Source organism: Pleuronectes platessa, chromosome 17, assembly GCF_947347685.1.
Source record: "Pleuronectes platessa chromosome 17, fPlePla1.1, whole genome shotgun sequence".
Taxonomy (NCBI): domain Eukaryota; kingdom Metazoa; phylum Chordata; class Actinopteri; order Pleuronectiformes; family Pleuronectidae; genus Pleuronectes; species Pleuronectes platessa.
The window spans coordinates 7285288-7303548 of NC_070642.1; the positions used below are offsets into that span (position 1 = coordinate 7285288).

An 18261-nucleotide genomic window follows, 5' to 3' on the forward strand; every position below is an offset into this window, starting at 1 on the left:
TAGCTAATCATCACTGTCGATTTAAACGTTCCATTGCCGGTGTTAAACGCATAATGTGAGAGCTCTGTTACCATGAATGGTTTTAATCTTCCTTCTATTCTTAATAATAAAACCAAAATCTAACACATTACTGGTGTTAAATTATGGCTCATTGTATTTAACAGGATTCACCAAACAAATTGATATGAGAAATATTATGTGCCTGTAGCAGCTAAGAAGATCACGTGTTGGTGTCATTGAGTTTATTCAGACGAAGTCTAATCTGAGGAAGACATTGATAGAGGTCACGAGCTACACTACATTAACATTGGACTGCAGCTGTACACTCGCATTACAATGGCAACAAATTGGTCACTGTGATTTACACTATATTACAGAGGTGTTTGGTAATAAGTCATTATCTATTACACATGTCTTTGCATAGAACAGCACAAAAATATTTATGATCATGTAGAGCTGGGCAATAAAACTATCAATAATAATCTCAATTATTTTCATCAACAGCCATATAACAAAATGTGACATTTAATTTTTGCCATATTGCCCATACCCTATGACCATGTGCTTGAGGGACCCCAATTCAAATTATAAAGTTGTTGGCATTTTTAACTGTTTAAACAATGAAGGGATCACATCTTAGTTGTCATGTTGTGCTAAATTTGTAAGAACTATTTTTATATGTTTTAATTTGATGAGTTATCAATTTTAGTTAATTAAGCTGTCACACAAGTAATGTCTCCGAAGACCAAATGTAAATTGGAATGGAGGCCTGTGTTTTAAGGTACATGTTTGTTTGTTTGTTTGTTTTTCAGATAACATCCGGTGCATTCACTGCATTGTTCATAAGAGGTGAAAGATCATGCGTAGCTGGAATTCATGAAACTGCCAACATGCCATCAACACAAGGACTCCCTACACGAGGATCAGAAGTAACAATTATCATAACCAGGGTCCACTTGCATCCGCTGTGTGTTCTTGTAGAGTTCTGGGGAAAGTTCAGTCAGGAGAGCGCCGTAGATTACGAGTGCCTGGCTAAAGACATTCAGTCACCTGAAAAGGCATTTCAAGAGTTTGAAGGAAGTCCTGGTGACCAGTGCTTGGTTCAGATAGATGACATTTGGAACAGGGCCCGCATAGTCTCTAGAAATGGCTCCAAATACAGTTTGTTTCTCATTGACAAAGGGGTGACGTCTTGCACCAATACAAGTAAGCTGGCATGGGGAAAGAAGGAGCACTTCCACCTTCCATCCGAAGTGGAATTTTGTGTGTTAGCTAATGTGTTGCCACTCTCGACTGAGAGCAGATGGTCTCCAGTGGCTCTCGAATATCTGAGAGCTCTCTCCGGGAAGTCTTTGAGAGCACATGTTCAAGATGTACTGGTGTCCTACAGGACATTTCTCTTGCACATCCCCTGTATATCCAAACAAATGTATGAGATGGGATTTGCGAAGATGGTGTCTCCAGACATGTTCCAGGAATTTGTGCTTATGTCACTAAAGTCCAATAGTGTCGTTCAAGCTTCGCCAGAGAGTCGACAGGGAGCAGGTTTGCGACTGAACACTCAAGATCAGTTCATGGTCCCAGAGCTTCCAGATGGAACTGTGGAGACCGTCATAGTCACAGAAGTGGCAAGTCCGCAGAAGATTTTCTGCCAGCTGAAGGTCTTCTCACAAGAGCTGAAGAAACTCTCTGAGAAAATCACAAAATTCTGTGAGGGCAGAATGACCAATTGCACCGTGGGTCCAGAAATGATTAGTTTTCCCTGTGCTGCAAGAGGAAGTGACGGCAGATGGCATCGCTCTGTCCTTCAACAGGTTTTCCCAGCCAATGGAGTGGTGGAAGTGTTTAACGTTGACTATGGAACAAAACAGTTTGTTCAAGTGGAGAATGTGGGACCACTTGCTCCAGAGTTCTTCAGGATGCCCGTTGTGACTTACATCTGTTCCCTCCATGGAATCGTTGACAAAGGGGAGGGTTGGACATCCAGCCAGATTGACCTTCTCCGGAACCTTCTTCTGCACAAGACTGTAATCGCTAAATTTGAGTACCAGAGCATGTCTGAGGGTGTTAACTATGTCACGCTATTTGGTGATGAAAATACAAATATCAACAAGTTGTTTGGGTCCAAGGAAAGCTGTTTGCTGGAATGTGAGAAAACACTTGGAGATTATGCTATCCGTAGCCCTGCACACAGCCGCGAGCATCAAGCCAAGCAAGAAAGATGTCAAAGAAAGCTGTCAACTTCTCCAAAGGCTGCAGAGGAAAAAGAACAGAAAGGAATACCTGAGAAGTTACCTGCAGAAGACCTCTCCTTAAACTCTTCACATGTTGCAGTTGTTCAGCATGTGTCCAACCCATCAGAGTTTTGGATCCAAACACAGAAATATGCTCAGGAGCTGGATGAACTGATGGATAGGATCTATCATTTGCACAAAGATTCAGAAAACAAAGATGTGGTAATGAATCCAACTGTAGGGTTGTACTGTGCTGCCAAGGCCGAAGATGGTGTCTTCTACAGAGCAATTGTGTCCGAAGTTGGTGAGACACAAGTCAAGGTGTTCTTTGTTGATTATGGAAACACAGAATTCGTTAAAAGGATGAACATCAGGACCCTTCCTGAGAAGTTCAAAAAGCTGCCAAGACTTGCACTTAAATGCACCCTGGCTGATGTCAGACCCAAAGATGGGAGATGGAGTCCACTTGCCTCTGACTATTTCATCAAAGCAGTCACAGATAAAGCACTAAATGTATATGTGACAGCAAGATATGATGATGGCTATGTTGTTAAACTAACAGATCCTGAAGCTCATGAAGAAAAAGATCTCAGTACACTGATGTGTACTTATAACCTTACTGAAAAGGCTGAGACAAAGCGACAACCCCAAGCCAATGTCACTATACAACCTGCCATTCTGCCTCCAAAACGACATCCACATGACAGGCTTGCAGATGTTTATGGGAACAAGGGGATATGTCTCAAGGCACAAAACACTGTTGGCCCTGCCATCAATGAAAGGAGAATTCCTTCATTCAAGGAGCACATGTTTCACATTGGGAGTGTCCTAGATGTCTGTGTGTCCCACATCAAAAGCCCAAATAATTTCTGGTGCCAGCTCGTGCACAATGCAGGGCACTTGAAATTGCTAATGCATGATATACAGGCTCATTATGAAGGCAGTGAATTTCAGCCTGTTGTTGAAACAGCTTGTGTTGCTCGCCACCCTGATAATGGAATGTGGTACAGGGCCATCGTAATTCACAAACATGAAAAACCACTCGTGGATGTGTTGTTTGTTGACTATGGCCAGACAGAAACCATCTCCCTCTATGACCTGAGGAGGATATGCCCAGAATTTCTCACTCTGCCTGGACAATCCTTTCGATGCAATCTGTTAAACCCCATGGACCCCACATCTGCCATCAATGAGTGGAATCAGGAGGCAACAGCAAGATTCCACAACTTTGTGGAAACTGCTGCATCCAAGTTTGTGATTTTAAAGTGCACCATATATGCTGTCATGTACAGTGATCAGAAGATCATTTTCAACATTGTGGATCTGGAAACTCCCTTTGAAAGTATCTGCACCAGCATGGGCAATCTTGTCAAAAGTGCCCCTCCCAAGAAAGTCTCTGAGCCATCTGTCCGCCTGGACTCGTACTACTTCTCATCGCACAATGTCAAAACTGGCACAGAAGAACAGATCACAGTGACATGCGTGAACAATGTCAATCAGTTCTACTGCCAGCTTGAGAGGAATACTGATGTGATGGAAGATCTCAAGAACAAGGTTAGTCAAGTCTGCCATCAGCTAGAGAGTGTAAAGCTCCCAGGAGTCTTAAGAACGTTGTGCTTTGCCAAGTACACTGATGGAAACTGGTACAGGGGTCAAATCCAGGACACAAAGCCAGCAATCCGGGTTCACTTTGTGGACTATGGTGACACTATTGAAGTGGCCAGGTCTGACTTGCTTCCAGTACCTATAGAAGCTAATCCCATCATGTCTGTGCCTGTGCAAGCAGTTGTGTGTGGTCTGTCGGATGTCCCTGCCCAAGTTCCAAGTGAGGCGAACAGCTGGTTTGAGACATGGGCAACAGAATCTAAATTCCAGGCAGTAGTTGTGGCCAGAGAACCCGATGGTAAACTGCTGGTTGAACTATATCAAGAAGGCACTCAGATAAATTCAAAGATCAAGAAGAAGTTTCAGATTGAGATGCACACAAATGAGCAGGTTGTCTACCGGAGAGCATTTCCCCCCAAAACGGCTAATCAAATTAGAGATGACTCTAAATCTACCAACACAAATCTGCAGTCTCAACCGCAGCCTTTGCGACATGTTAATGAACATGGTCAAAAGGTCAAAGCTGTTCCGATACAGTTGTACAAACCTCCTCACCAAAGACAGTCATGTGGGACCACACTGAGAAATATGGGAAATGGTTATGAGCCTGCGGGTGCCCAAGTCAGACCAAAGGAGGAAAATATCGACCAGCTGATCAAGTCTATATCACTCGCTGCAGACTCTCAGGTAGAAGGCAATGATGAAAAACTTCCTAAACTTGCAGACCTGCCGTTAAAATCGATCACACCAGGGATGGAAGCAGAGGTTTATGTCTCACACTACCACAGCCCATCGAGTTTTCACGTTCAACTCTTCAGGGATGAGGATGAAATATTCTCTATTGCTGAGAAGCTCAATGATTCAATATCAACCCCAAAAACCAATGACGTCAAAGTTGTAAATCCAGGTGACCTTGTTCAAGCAGAGTTTGCAGATGACTTCATGTGGTATCGTGCAGTTGTTAAAGAAATCCACAACAACACAATGGCTCTCGTTGAGTTTATTGATTTTGGAAACGCAGCAATGACACAAATGTCTAAGATGGGCAGACTCCACAAGTCTTTCTTGCTGCTTCCCATGTACAGCACACACTGCATGCTGAGCAATGTTGCAGATCATGGAAAAGAGGAAATGCTTGATCCTAAAGTGCTGTCAGCTATTAAAGAAGCTGTATGTGGTGATGGAGACAGGAAGCTCATATGCCGGTTTATCAGGCAGTTAGGATCTGTGTGGGAAGTCAGTCTGGAGGATAGTGGTGTGAATCTCATATGTAAAGTAATGACCAAGTGTTCAGCCAATGCTTCTGAATCCACCTCAGAGAACCATGAAGAAGTTGAGGAAAAAACTGCCCAGACCCCAGAGAAACTGCCACTGAACTCTCGCCCTCTAAATTACAGTCAACTAGAGTTTTTAGAGGAACAGCAGTTAAAAAGCTACATCGCATCAATAAATGATGCCCTTTCCTTTTGGTGTCAGTCTGCTGACACAGAAGAACTGGACAAGATTACCTCTGGTGTCTCAGAAGTTGGAAATGCAGCCGATCACAAACATGTTGACCTAGGCACCCTCTCCCCTGGCAGCCCATGCATTGTACTCTTTTCGGACGATCATCTCTGGTACCGTGCGGTGGTCAACGACACAGAGGGAGACAAGCTGTCTGTTCTCTTCGTAGACTATGGAAACAAGTCCCAAGTCAATGTTACAGATGTAAGGGAAATGCCCCCTCATTTAGTGGAAGCTCCACCACAGGCATTTTTGTGCGAGCTTGAAGGCTTTGATTCTTCATGCGGATCCTGGGACGGTGGCGCAGTAGATGAGCTGTTCACTCTTACAACAGACAAGTTGTTACAGCTGACTGTCACCAGAATAACCAGAGAAGAAGAAACCATCAAATACTTTGTGCAGATGGAATGTGACGGCCTGGTGATAAATGAGGCAATGAAAAACTGGTGGAAATGCTCCACCACAGAAAACCAATCAAATGCAGGTGAACAATCTGATTTAACTGTGGAAGAGGCTGCACCTCCTGAGGATCAAACGGAGTATCACACAAAACAGGAGACAGATCCAGATGATGCTTGCATTCACCCTCAGAGAGAGCATAGAGAAGACAGCCCATTACCTGCACATTCTGACCAAAGCAATTTGATCTTAAGTTGTGACGAGGATGTGTGTGAAACTAACAAAGTCCCTGAGGAGGAGGGTGCTTCAGTGACGGACACTGTTGGGCTGGATGATGAACATTTTCTACTGGATTGGAACCGAGAGGAGGCCATGGACTGTTCTGAGATCCTACCGACAGACCTGGAGTCTTCAGCTGCAGAAATGAGAGCCTGCAACATGGGAACCAGCTTTCACTCCAATATTGACTTAGGTAAGCAGCACATTAATTTCGCTTTAGTGTCTTAATATTAAGTTTATGGAAATGTTAATATGGAAAGATTTTTGTATTCGGAGCTTGTCAGGTCATGTCACAGCTGAGTGTAACCTGTTGTATGAAGCTATTAATTAAGCGCATGTTTTTCATTTTCTCATCCAGCTCCAACGAATGAGAGCAAGACTCCTATCCCAAGTGACGTTTCTATTACCAGCCGGTCAGCAGGGAAAATGGTAAATTGTGTAACACTATTTTGCATATTCTGCATGTGAAGATATTGACCTTTCCATTATTTCATTTTGCATCTTGGTAGATGGACTTGATGATCTCTAATGTATTGTTCTTTTGCGTAGGTTCCACGTGAAGCTGTTTATCCCAGGAAGAGCTTTTATCAGCATGATATGATTGATCTGATTTCAACAGACTTGGAGCCGGTACATGCAGTTGTTCATGTCAATATATATAATAATGAAAACCTACATTAAAAACAAGAACTAATTTGTGTATGTTTTTAATTATCTGGTGAAATGTAAAAGTAGATATTATGCTGAGATTCCGAATGATGAGCTTTTCCATACAAAGCAGTTGTCTAGGAAGTTGTTGGTATCCTGTGTCACAGTCCTCCCACAAAACTGTTAATTCTGTCTTATAAATGAAGAGTAGGTAGAGCGGGTGTAGTTGGAAGGTTGGTAGATGGATCCCAAGCTTCTCTTGTCCACATGTCGAATCATCTTTGATGCTTAAAATTGCCTCTAATGATGTACTTTCAGTGTGAGCGACAGAAGCACTTCTGTATAGAAGAAGTTCCATATGAATATTTGTGATTTGGCAAAAGTAACCTGAAGTGTAAAGTGCTTTGAGTGTCTGTTAAGACTAGTGAGGTGTTACATATTCATTCCATTTATCATTTAACTGTGTTTGTCTTCTCACAGATTCAGACTGAATTGTTGCTGCCCTCTCCTCTGCTTCCTGCTCAGCTTTTGTGTGGTGAGTGGTTCCAATTTCAAATCACACAGCACACAGATTTTCGGAGTTTTGTTAACGGGGGGAGCAAATGTGAGGCAAACGTAACCATGACAGGAGAGAGATATGTTGCATGCTAGTGTTTTAAATAAAAACACTGGTATCCCATACTTGCATGTAGTTCGTCACCTGCCACACACAACACAAGCTGAATGTGAGGCGCACAGCCAGGACATCAGTGTTATAGTGACTGGAACGATCCAGATTCATGATCCAACACAATCGACTAATGACTAAATACATGTGATCATCAGTTTGTGTGAAGCGCGACAGAGACGAGCAGACACACACACACTTTTGCTTAGGCAATGAGATGATCTGGAAAAAGTAAAAGTCTTGGCCCACAACAAACTGTAGCTGTAGGCAACTCATTCAGCAAACAAATAAGTGAACATTGATATTAAACATCACAAAGAATAGTTTAATACTGTGTACGAAATGGAGTGTGGTTGTTTTTATGTTCACAGATGCTCTTACAGAGCAGGACATTGCTGCTAGAAGTGACGTCACAGAGGTGCCATGCATTGCCCCACGTTTCGAGGTAATGTTGTGGAAATTCTCTACTTGTATGGAGGTTTTCCAATACTGCTTTTCTTGTGATATGTAAATAATCAACTGGACCTGTTACTGTGCATCACTTAATTGATAACCTTCATGAGACAGTTTTACATCAAACCAACAAAGCAGTGCATCAGATGATGTCTAGAGTTCAGTGATTGATGATCTGATCTTTTTTAGATTGACTTGATGACTGAAGACGAGACCTTATCTCCTCAGCAGGATACAGATTCAGGTTTGCTGCCGTCACCTCAGTCTTTAAATTACTTTTGTAGACACCATTCAGGCTTTTTACAGTGCTCTGTTATATATGTGTGTTAAGGCTGTCACTTTTTATACAAAATTCAAACAAGGGGGGTAAAGTTAATATTTGTACTGTTGTGACCTCTTTGGATTCAAAAGTATAGTCTCGAAGCACATGAGACTGTCTAAGATAGTTTGTCTCATGATCCAGCAGAGGGCAATCACTGTCAGCTTGATCTATTGCATCCACTCTTTATCAGTAAAGTAAGTCAGTACTGTATAGTTGTTTTGTTATGAAAATAGAGGATATTAGAGAGCAAACACCAAAGCATCTGAGAAGAGGTTTGTGAAAGTTCAATGACGACAAATCTATGGGCTCCCCTGTTCTCTTTCCACCTAAGTGAGGCAGCTAAGGAGGCACCACAGACGAGAGGAACACATACTTTCAAATGAAATGTGTGTCATGTCAAATTTGTTAGAATATGATTTTACTTTTGTCCCTTTGCACTGCAGATCCTTATGAGCCAAGTGATGATGAGAAACTCACAAGGGAAACGGACGAGGATGTCATCAGACTGACTGAAAAGAGCAAGTTAAAATGCATCCCAGTGAGTTTCAACTCAGTTTATGAATCTGCTGTATTTTTATATAAAGTTTCAGGCTCAGTTTCACCTCCAGTGGATTTCATTTTGACTTGATTTAGATGAACATTTCCATTTTCAGAACATGAACTGTAAATCTATAACAATAACATATACAAATTAATGAAAAATTCTCAATTTAATTTTCTTAAAATGTTTCCTGGAGCAAGTTGGTTTTGATGTAAAAGATGATCTGCATAATACGATGGCTAAAGAATCAAATGAGGTAAACGATACTGCTGTTATGTATATTAAGTACTCTCTGTAGTGGACACTCACTGAGCACTTTATTTGGAACACCATACTAATACTGGGTAGTTCCTCACGTTTCTGTCAGAACAGCCTCAATTCTTTGTGTTGTGAATTTTACAAACTGTTGGACTTGCTCCTCCTGTACGATTCTACTCCATGATGACATTAGAAACTGGCCATAAAGGGACGGGCATGATCGGCAACAACACTCAGACTGTGGCATTAAAACCCTGATTGATTTATATTTAGGACCCAACGTGTGATAAGGAAGCTTTCCCTATATTTTTACACCAGTGACAACAGCCTGGACTCTTACATTAGGCAGGTTGACTCCATGGCTTCACTCTGGTGACTCCAGATTCTGATCCCAACTTCTTCAACCTCAGCAGAAATCCAGATTCCTCAGACCAGGCTACGTTTTTCTAGTCCTCAACTGTCCACTTTGTTGAGTCTGTCTCACTGCAGCTTCAGATTTCAGTTTTTGGCTGGTAGAGGGTTTCTGCTGTCGCTGCCTGCTCTGCTGTCTGACCATTCTCCTTTGACCTCTCTCTTCAGCAAGGCGTTTCCAGCCACACGACTGCTGCTCAATGGATGTTCTATGCTTTTCAGCACCACTCTGAGTAAAACCTCTAGAAACTGTTGTGTGTGAGAAAATCTGAGGAGATCAGGAGTTTGAGAAATACTAGAAACAGCCCGTCTAGCACCAAGGATCAGGCCCTGGTCTGAGTCACTGAGATCAGTTGTTCTCCATTCTGATTGGGAAAAGTAACATGATGCCACAGGATTGTCTGATTGGATAGTTCATGAATAAGCAGGTGTATATGTGATCCTTGTAAAATGCTCTTGAGTGTGTGTATAAACACAACTAGATTCAGGTTTACTTCAGTATTCATTTATCTTAATGGTAATCAATAGAATTTTTTTTTTTAGTTTTGTTGATTTGTCTTGAATTGTATTTTAAAATTGGGCAATGTCTGGAGGAATATGAAAGCAGATGGTTGAGGTTTTTCTGAGATTCAGAGTGATGAGCTTTTCCTCTTTTCCATACAAAGCAGTTGTCTGGAAAGTTTTTGTTATTGTGTCGAAGTCCTCCCACAAAACTGTGAATTCTTTCTTATAAGTGAACAGTAGGTAGAGCGGTTGTAATTGGAAGGTTGGTAGTTTGATCCCAAGCTTCTCTTGTCAACATGTCGAATTATCTTTGATGCATAATATTGCCTCTAATGATGTACTATCAGTGTGTGTGTGACAGAAGCACTTTGTGTGTAGAAGAAGTTCAATATTAATATTTGTGAGTGGGCAAAAGTAACCTGAAGTTCAAAGTGCTTTGAGTATCTGTTAAGACTAGTCAGGTGTTGCATATTGATTCCATTTATCATTTAACTGTGTTTGTCTTCTCACAGATCCAGACTGAATTGTTGCTGCCCTCTCCTCTGCTTCCTGCTCAGCTTTTGTGTGGTGAGTGGTTCCAATTTCAAATCACAGCACTCTAGAGATCTTGGGAGTGTCATCAGTGGTCATCAGTTTGTGTGAACTGCGACAGAGACGAGCAGACACACAAACACACGCCTATGCTTAGGCTATGAGGTGATCTGGGAAAATGTAAAAGACTTAGCCCACAACAGACAGTAACTGTAGACAACTCCTCCAGAAAACAAATAAGTTAAAGGAATATTTAAACGATCACAAAGAATAGTTTAATACTGTGTATAAAATGAAGTATGGTTGTTCTTATGTTCACAGATGCTCCTACACAGCAGTACATTGCAGCTAGAAGTGACGTCACAGAGGTACCATGCATTGCCCCACGTTTTGAGGTAAGGTTGTGGAAATTCTCTACTTGTATGGAGGTTTTCCAATACTACTTTTCTTGTGATGTGTAAATAACAACTGGACTTGTTACTGTGCATCACTTAATTGATAACCTTCATGAGACAGTTTTACATCAAACCATCAAAGCAGTGCAACAGATGATGTCTAGAGTTCAGTGATTGATGATCTGATCTGTTTTAGATTGACTTGATGACTGAAGACGAGACCTTATCTCCTCAGCAGGATACAGATTCAGGTTTGCTGCCGTCACCTCAGTCTTTAAATTACTTTTGTAGACACCATTCAGGCTTTTTGCAATGTTCTCTTATATATGTGTGTGTTAAGGCTGTCACTTTTTATACAGAATTCAAACATTCATTCAAACGAGGGGGAAAAGTTCATATTAGTACTGTTATGACCTGTTTGAATTTAAAGTATAGTCTCGAAGCACATGAGACTGTCTAAGATAGTTTGTCTCATGATCCAGCAGAGGGCAATCACTGTCAGCTTGATCTATTGCATCCACTCTTTATCAGTAAAATAAGTTTGTACTGTATAGTTGTTTTGTTATGAAAATAGAGGATATTAGAGAGCAAACACCAAAGCATCTGAGAAGAGGTGTGTGAGAGTTCAATGACGACAAGACTGGGGTCCACCTGTTCTCTTCCACCTAAGTGAGGCAGCTAAGGAGGCACCACAGACAAGAGGAACTAATACTTTCAAATGAAATGTGTGTCATGTCAAATTAGTTAGAATATGATTAGACTTGTGTCCCTTTTGCACTGCAGATCCATATGAGCCAAGTGATGATGAGAAACTAACAAGGGAAACGGACGAGGATGTCATCAGCCTGACTGAAAAGAGCAAGTTCCAATGCATCCCAGTGAGTATCAACTCAGTTTATGAATCTTCTGTCTTTTTTTTTAAGTTTCAGGCGTAGTTTCACCTCCAGTTAATTTAATTTTGACATGATTTAAATGAACATTTCCATTTTAAGAACATAAACTGTAAATATATATAAATAAATGTATACAAATTTTAATTTCCCCAGGAGAAAGTTGGTTTTGATGTAAAAGATGATCTGCATAAGACTATGGCTAAAGACTCAAATGAGGTAAACGATACTGCTATTATGTATATTAAGTACTCTCTGTAGTGGATACTCACTGAGCACTTTATTTGGAACACCATACTAATACTGGGTAGTTCCTCACGTTTCTGTCAGAACAGCCTCAATTCTTTGTGACGTGAATTTTACAAACTGTTACACTCGCTCCTCCTTTATGATTCTACTCCATGATGACATTAGAAACTGGCCTTGAAGGGACGGACATGATCAGCAACGACACTCAGACTGTGGCATTAAACTCCTGATTGATTTTTATTTAGGGCCCAAACTGTGATAAGGAAGCTTCCCCGACTTCATTGCACCAGTGGCAACAGCCTGGCCTCTTACATAAGGCAGGTTGACTCCATGGTTTCACTCTGTTGACTCCAGATTCTGTTCCCTTCTTTTTCAACCTCAGCAGAAATCCAGATTCCTCCTACCAGGCTTCATTTTTCTAGTCCTCAATTGTCCACTTTGTTGAATCTGTCTCACTGCAGCTTCAGATTTTCAATTTTTGGCTGACAGAGGATTTCTCCTGTTGCTGCCTGCTCTGCTGTCTGACCATTCTCCTTTGAACTCTCTTCAGCAAGGTGTTTCCAGCCACACGACTGCTGCTCAATGGATGTTCTATGTTTTTAGCACCACTCTGAGTAAAAACTCTAGAAATTGATGTGTGTGAGAAAATTTGAGGAGATCAGCAGCTTTAGAAATTCTAGAAACAGCCAGTCTAGCACCAAGGATCAGGCCCTGGTCAGAGTCACTGAGATCAGTTGTTGTCCATTCTGACTGGGAAAATTAACATGATGCCACATGATTGTCTGATTGGATAGTTTTACGAATAAGCAGGTATATAGGTGATACTTATAAAATGCCCAGTGAGTGTGTTTGTAGATATGACTATTCACTTTTACTTTATTATATATATTTATCTGAATAGTATTCAATAGAACATAATTTTTTTCAAGTTAATTCATCATAAATTGTATTCTAAAATTGGGCAATGTCTGGAGGAATATGGAAGCAGATGGGTGAGGTTTTTCTGAGATTCAGAGTGATGAGCTTTTCCTCTTACCTTACAAAGCAGTTGTCTAGAAAGTTTCTGCTATCCTGTGTCACAGTCCTCCCAAAAAACTTAATTCTTTCTTATAAGTGAACAGTAGGTAGAGCGCTTGTAATTGGAAGGTTGGTAGTTTGATCCCAAGCTTCTCTTGTCAACATGTCGAATTATCTTTGATGCTTAAAATTGCCCCTAATGATGTACTATCAGTGTGTTTGACAGAAGTACTTCTGTTTAGAAGTTTCATATGCATATTTGTGAGTGGGCCAAAGTAACCTGAAGTGTAAAGGGCTTTGAGTGTCAGGTGTTGCATATTCATTCCATTTATCATTTAACTGTGTTTGTCTTCTCACAGATTCAGACTGAATTGTTGCTGCCCTCTCCTCTGCTTCCTGCTCAGCTTTTGTGTGGTGAGTGGTTTTGATTTCAAATCACAAAGCACTCTAGAGATTTTGGGAGTTTTGTTAACGGGGGGGCCAATGTGAGGCAAACGTGCTACATGACCTGAGAGAGATGTGTTGCATGCTAGTGTTCTAAATACAACCACTGTTATTCCATACTTGTATGTAGTTCTTCACCTGCCACACACAACATGAGACGTAATATGAGGCGCACAGCCAGGACATCAGTGTTATAGTGACTGGAACGATCCAGATTCATGATCCAACACAATCGATTAATGTCTAAATACATGTGATCATCAGTTTGTGTGAAGCGCGACAGAGACGAGCAGACACACAAACACATGCCTCTGCTTAGACTGAGGTGATCTGGAAAAATTTTAAAATCTTATCCCACAACAAACTAGCTGTAGGCAACTCCACCAGGAAACAAATAAGTGAACATTGATATTAAACAATCACAAAGAATAGTTTAATACTGTGTATGAAATGGAGTGTGGTTGTTTTTATGTTCACAGATGCTCCTACAGAGCAGGACATTGCAGCAAGAAGTGACGTCACAGAGGTGCCATGCGTGTCCCCACGTTTCGAGGTAATGTTGTGGAAATTCTCTTCTTGTATGGAGGTTTTCCAATACTGCTTTTCTTGTGATGTGTAAATAATCAACTGGACCTGTTACTGTGCATCACCTAATTGATAACCTTCATGAGACAGTTTTGCATCAAACCATCAACGCAGTGCATCAGATGATGTCTAGAGTTCAGTGATTGATGATCTGATCTTTTTTAGATTGACTTGATGACTGAAGACGAGACCTTATCTCCTCAGCAGGATACGGATTCAGGTTTGCTGCCGTCACCTCAGTCTTTAAATTACTTTTGTAGACATCATTCAGGCTTTTTGCAATGTTCTCTTATAGATCTGGGTGTTAAGGCTGTCACTTTTTATACAAAATTCAAACATTCATTCAAACCTGGGGGGAGAAGTTCATATTAGTACTGTTATGACCTGTTTGAATTCAAAAATATAGTCTAGAAGCACATGAGACTGTCTGAAGTAGTTTGTCTCATGATCCAGCAGAGGGCAATCACTGTCAGCTTAATCTATTGCATCCACTCTTTATCAGTAACGTAAGTCAGTACTGTATAGTTGTTTTGTTATGAAAATAGAGGATATTAGAGAGCAAACACCAAAGCATCTGAGAAGAGGTGTGTGAGAGTTCAATGACGACAAGACTGGGGTCCACCTGTTCTCTTCCACCTAAGTGAGGCAGCTAAGGAGGCACCATAGACGAGAGGAACAAATACTTTCAAATTTTGTGTCATTTCAAATCTGTTAGAATATGATTTGACTTTTGTTCCTTTGCTTTGCAGTTCCATATGAGCCAAGTGATGATGAGAAACTCACAAGGGAAACGGACGAGGATGTCATCAGCCTGACTGAAAAGAGCAAGTTCAAATGCATCCTAGTGAGTATCAACTCAGTTTATGAATCTGCTGTCTTTTTATATAAAGTTTCAGGCGTAGTTTTACCTCCAGTTAATTTCCTGTTGACTTGATTTAATTGAGAATTTCGAATTTAAGAACATAAACTGTAAATATATATAAATAGATGTATACAAATTTAAATTTTCCCCAGGAGCAAGTTGGTTCCGATGTAAAAGAGGATCTGCATAAGACGATGGCTAAAGAATCAAATGAGGTAAACGATACTGCTATTATGTATATTAAGTACTGTCTGTAGTGGACACTCACTGAGCACTTTATTTGGAACACCATACGGATGCTGGGTAGTTCCTCACATTCGTCTCAGACCAGCCTCAATTATGTGTGACGTGAATTTTACAAAATGTTGGACTCGCTCCTCCTTTATGATTCTACTCTTGAAGGGACGGACACGTTCGGCAACGACATTCAGACTGTGGCATTAAACTCCTGATTGATTTTTTTATTAAGGGCCCAAACTGTGATAAAGAAGCTTCCCCCACATTATTACACCAGTGGCAACGGCCTGGACTCTTACATAAGGCAGGTTGACTCCATGGCTTCAGTCTGTTGACTCCAGATTCTGTTCTCATCTTCTTCAACCTCATCAGATTCCTCAGACCAGGCTACGTTTTTCTATACCTCAACTTTGCGCTTTGTTGAGTCTGTCTCACTGCAGCTTCAGATTTCAGTTTTTGGCTGACAGAGGATTTCTGCTGTCGCTGTCTGACCATTCCCCTTTGACCTCTCTCTTCAGCAAGGCGTTTCCAGCCACACGACTGCTGCTCAATGGATGTGCTGTGTTTGTCTGGCCCATTCTGAGTGAAAACTCTAGAAACTGTTGTGTGTGAGAAAATCTGAGGAGATCAGCAGTTTGAGAAATACTAGAAACAGCCCGTCTAGCACCAAGGATCATGCCCTGGTCTGAGTCACTGAGATCAGTTGTTCTCCATTCTGACTGGGAAAAGTAACATGATGCTACAAGATTGTCTGATTGGATAGTTTCATGAATAAGCAGGTGTATATGTGATCCTTATAAAATGCTCAGTGAGTGTGTGTGTGTAAATATAACTTATTCACGCTTACTTTAATATATTTATCTGAATGGTAATCAATAGAACATTCATTTTCAAGTTTATTTGTCATGAATTGTATTTCTTTTGAAATTTTAATTGGGTAATTTCTTTAATTCTAGGTTGAATGTGAATCAGATGGTAAGTCATTTCTGAGAACTGTTACACAATATATAAAGTGGGTTTAATAAACACTGCAGGCTTAGGTCACAAGACTCAAGGTAGGTCAACCTCCCTGTAGTCAGTTAGGACTGAAGAAACCTTGAATGAGAGTTGAAACATCTTCAAGGAACAGTTACTTATGCTCACATGTATAACTAAGGTTATTTCATTCATTCAAATTATAGGACAAATATTACCCTGCAGTTTATTTATCAAAGGGAGTTTGTTTAATGCTTGTACCGCATTAACTATCACAACCTCCAGAACAACTGCCATGTGTACAGAATGATCCATAACTGCTCTGCTTGTTATGTCCTGTTCTCACAGTGACCGTTTACAAGGGCAGCAGTTTTCCAACTACTGAGCTTATTCTGAATAAAATTGATCTAGAATAATATATTCATATTCCTTTTTACATGTTACAGATCATTGTGTGATTATGACTCAAGTCTACATTATGCCCTACTACTTGTTTACACTTGAACCCCATCCGGGATCCCAACCGGCCGTTAGAATAACAGTCTGAAATGCCTATATAATTTGACTAAGGTCAGAATACCCACATGTCTTACTTCAACTATTACTTATACAGAGTATGACCTCATTCAGGTTATGGTAATCAGAATATGATGTTACCATTTCTTATTCAGGCTTTGAATCGTGTTCATATCATAATACAGGTGTCTATGTAAACATGTCTTCTGTTATAATACAGTGAATGATTGTGATTTTCTGTACAGGAGCTCCCTCAGTGTGTGAAATTGCAATAGGAGCCGTTTCTCTACAGGAGGAGGTCGTGACTATACAGGTAAAGTGGAGCCATTTTTGTTTAATGAAAATACAGTTTGATTGCGACTTGTTTATCAGCATCACTTGTAGTCTGACCACATTCACGACTGTCTAACTGTGGATCAATTGTAAGGAGTTTTTTATCCAGGCACAGGGTTTGGTGCCAGCATTCCTATCCCATGTGACTGCAGCCTCACCTTCAGCACTCAGTGTTCCTTTGTTTAAAAAACAAGAGAACTTCCTTCATGATTGACAAACCACTCCTCACACTGGATGTAAAAGTCCAAGTTATCTGGAGGAGAATGAGAAGGAGTATTTTAGTCTGAAGACAATTGGCTAGTCTGGATTGTTTCCAGATGCACTTAAAGGGATATTTCACCCCAGTATAGAAAAGCCTTTGAATATATTTTCATTGAAAATATGTATTAGATTTTTTTCCCCTTGGAATTCCACTCTTGTGGTTTAAATAATTTTGTATCTGATAACAAATGATTCAGACTCTAGATTTTAATCGGCAGTATTTAATTAACAGTATATAATGTCATTGGATTTAAAGCCTTAAAATACCTATACCAAATTAGACAAGAAACAAGGTCATTCACATCATGTTTTTAGGCTAAATGTCCGCTGTGATGCTCACGGCTCCAGAGGAGGACATAATGCTGGATGATGCTACAGGCAGCATCAGGTTCACCACGTGGTCTCCAGACTCTTTCACACCCGTCACATGTGCTCAGTGTGAACCTGCTCTCACCTGTGAAGACAACGGAGCGCCGGTGGCGGACCTGCCAGTTCTGTTGTTCACTGATCGCGAATACAAGTCGAGCTGCCCGGTTCTGGGCTGCGAGCTCAGGTCCCACTAGAGGACGTCAGGCCGCATGACAGTTTGGTTTAGAAATTCTTTGGGTACTCCGGCTTCCTCTCATAGTGTAAAGACATGCAGACTGTAGATGTGCATGTGATACACTGGCAACCTGCCCATGGTGTGCCTTGCTCAATGTTAGCTTGGGTTGACTCCAGCTCCCCCCCCACTACCCTCAATTGGATAAGCTGTATAACAGGGCTCTGGTCTGTATTGGAACACTCTGCTATTGTCTGTTTTTAGGATAACTCCACGACTGAAGACGAGACAGCAGATCTTCATGAAGACAAACTTCCTGGTTTGCATTTTTTTCATCTTTTTTATTTATTTTGATTTGTCAATGGGATTTGTGTCGTGCTTTTCTCACACACCTTTTCCCTTTTCTATTAACGGTTACTCACCTGTCTCTGTGGTTGCAGCTCTGTCATGGGACACAAAGCGACAAAGCTCCCGTCAAGACATGGTAATAGAGGTTAATCAACACATACAATTATACAGCACGTCATCACATGTGTGACAAGTGGTTGTTGTTATTTCTCTTCAGAGTAACCTTGGTGATGGGATGACCCGTTTCTTGGCA

General features: G+C 41.0%; 1 protein-coding gene across 1 annotated transcript; it reads left to right on the plus strand.

Moving 5' to 3' along the window:
* The first annotated feature begins 890 nt into the window (after positions 1-890).
* tdrd6 (tudor domain containing 6) lies at positions 891-17682 on the plus strand. Its single transcript, XM_053445864.1, has 19 exons — positions 891-6213; positions 6379-6449; positions 6570-6650; positions 7149-7203; positions 7707-7780; positions 7978-8068; positions 8554-8648; positions 8848-8907; positions 10337-10391; positions 10677-10750; positions 10947-11001; positions 11534-11628; positions 13266-13320; positions 13830-13903; positions 14101-14155; positions 14685-14779; positions 14950-15012; positions 15991-16009; positions 17468-17682. Exons 1-19 carry the CDS (start codon positions 891-893, stop codon positions 17680-17682), a joined length of 6705 nt encoding a protein of 2234 aa, XP_053301839.1.
* The last annotated feature ends 579 nt before the right edge of the window (positions 17683-18261 follow it).